The sequence below is a fragment of the Rhizophagus irregularis genome, chromosome 22, assembly GCF_026210795.1.
Source record: "Rhizophagus irregularis chromosome 22, complete sequence".
NCBI classification, from domain to species: Eukaryota; Fungi; Glomeromycota; class Glomeromycetes; order Glomerales; family Glomeraceae; genus Rhizophagus; species Rhizophagus irregularis.
Window position 1 is genome coordinate 3235567 of NC_089450.1, and position 2848 is coordinate 3238414.

Sequence of the window (2848 nt, forward strand, 5' to 3'; positions counted from 1 at the left end):
TTTGTAACAAAACCTTTATTCTGAGTAAATGAAAAAAAGCTTATAAAAATGCCATCGCTTTCATAAATTTTTTTAAAAAAAAGGGGAAAAAACAAAAAACATTATATACTATACAGTATATTCAGAAAAAAAAAAATATTATCCTTTTGTTACCAGAGATAATTTTTTGTTACCGGCGGAGATAATTTTTAAAATTTCTATCAAAAATGCATAATTGAGCTGCCAATATTGAAACCTCGGCGAATATATGCCAAGTCGAAAAAGAGTTTGAAAGATATCGAATATTATATTTAAAAATGGTTCTTTCCATTCTCTCAAAAAAAAAAATATTTCGCACGTTCATCTTCTGTTATAAGTTTAATACAATCATGATTGTCATAATAACCGATATTTTTAGTTATTTTGCTCCGTTCGATTGCAATCTTGTTCTGATAAAAATATGTATTTCACTCACCCATTTTTTTTCAGAGGAGCTTTAAACTTGAAAGAATGAAAATTTTATTGTCATCGTGAACAAAATTATTGTTATGCATTATTTTATAAAAGAAAAGTACGCTTGAGAAAGATATACAGTAATTATCTCAAAAAAATTTTAATATATTCTTGTTTTTATGGTAAGGATTTTGAATATTTGCGAGCCCACGAAATTTAAAATTTAAATTTGTATACGTTATTAATCTTATAACGAGTTGGGAATAATCATGACATTTTGATTCAGTAATAATAAATTTTTTTCATCGAAAATAGCGCACGTGATACAGCTGTATACATGCAAACATTATTTAAACAATCTTTTCTGTAAAAATTTTAAAACAAACCACGCTAAATGCAGGGAAAATGTGCGAAATAATATTGGTACATTCATAAGAATTTCATGACAAATAAAAATGCTGCAGACTTTTTGTATTACTCTAAAATGAAATGAATACGCCGTGTGAGAATTTTTTTTCTTATAAAAACCTCTGAAATTTCCCTACACCAGAAAAAATATTCACAATTCTAACATCAATTTAATAAATTATAAATTCATAAATACGTTACGTTACTCAAGATAAAGTTATGAATAATAATAATACTTCACAAAATAATTTTCGTAATCATATTTACGACAATACTAATCTATCGCAAATAGAGAATAAAACATTTACATCAGTCGCGCATAGCAATAACGTTACGATTTCTGATCAACAACTCATGCCCAATGTCACTTCAAACAACAACTATGCTAACTATGCTAACTCCGCTATTTCTCCCGATCATAATCATCGACAATATGACGCATCAAACAATATTCCTCGTCATAACTGTCAACCATCTATGACCAATAACTCATCGCTTCCGCAATTCTATCCACAGTATATTAATCAAAATCCACAAAATCCGCCTCAATCCAATACCATTCTTTCGCTTAATTCACTTAACATAACTATTAATTCGCCTCAAATTAACATTTTTATTATTCCAGCAACCAATCCAGATATTAATATTAGACTTGAATCATTCAATAACTAACTCGATCTCAACATTAACTTGAAATTCTTTCTTGTTTAAATATGTTATTTTTTGTTTAATTTTATTTATTCTTGAATCTGTTGTTGTATGTTATTTTTAACCGTATTAAATAAAGTAATTTATATTTTTTATAAGAATTTGTTCGAATAAGGGCGCCATTTTTCAACATAAAATATTTTTTAGGAAGCTATTTTTTTGTATCCTTTTTTCCTCCTCCATTAATATGCACATATTACACAAACAAAATGCCTTTCAAAATAAAAAGACAGGTAGGATATATACCAGTTAATGAAGGCATATTGAAACGCACTGTGAACTTCAATGATCATGATCAATTTTAAACGGATTTTCTTTCAATATCAATTATAACCGATTAAATGAAATAATTTGACAAGTGAACGAAGAATTCGTGTGATATGATGTTATGTATGTAACTATGTATCTTTCCTTCTGCAGGACTTTTTTTTAAGCACAAGTCTATTCTATTTTTGGCACGTGGGCCGAAACGACCGTAATTTTACCAGAGTCGTAAAGGCATAATACCGGCCGGAATTACAAATAGCACTGTTATGCAAAATTAGTAAAACGTTAACATTATTGGTAGATTTCAAGAATGGGAGATCATATGAATATAAATACGTTTAAATAATTTTTGACTTTTAATTAAAGTATCTAGGTAAATTTATAAATAAATGCTCGAGCAGTCCGAACTTTTTTAAATGAAACGAAAATATGTTAATTCGCCAAAAATCTCTTTACATTGAACGACTTTCTTATGCACACCTTTCTCATATGCAATATAGCAGTATATATAATGTAAAAAAAAAATTTTATTAATATTTAGGAAAAAAATAGCCTTTTAACTTATCTGGTTAAATGTATTTGCTTGTAATTTATGTATATATTATATATAGCTCTATTAATTATAATCAGTATTTTGAATAACATCTCTCTCACATCTCTTCGATTATAGTATACTGCAGCAATATTTGTACGACCCTGGATTTTACTTACAACCACGTTCCTAAATGAAGAAAATCATTTTTTTATTATAATAAACATTAGATTACTAAAAATAGTTTGGTAGTTTTTTGTGGCTTCTGAGAATATGCTTCTATGATTTTTTTTGGAATCAAACTAACTGAAAACCGAAATCATTGTTAGTATGAACATCAAATCAATTTACAATTTAAGTTACAAAAAAAAAACCTTTCAGGATTTCTTTTTTTATCCTTCTGATATATAAAACCCCATATAATATTGAAATTGGAGATTATACATTAATGAAAATCGAGAAATTATGAGGATATCACTTAATAACGAAAATTATATTTAT

General features: G+C 27.1%; 1 protein-coding gene across 1 annotated transcript; it reads left to right on the top strand.

Annotated features, from left to right (window-relative positions):
• Nucleotides 1–1059: 1059 nt before the first annotated feature.
• On the top strand, nucleotides 1060–1512 carry OCT59_014872 (uncharacterized protein; the record flags this gene model as incomplete). Its single annotated transcript, XM_025313675.2, has 1 exon — nucleotides 1060–1512. One exon carries the CDS (start codon nucleotides 1060–1062, stop codon nucleotides 1510–1512), a length of 453 nt encoding a protein of 150 aa, XP_025186836.1.
• Nucleotides 1513–2848: the final 1336 nt, after the last annotated feature.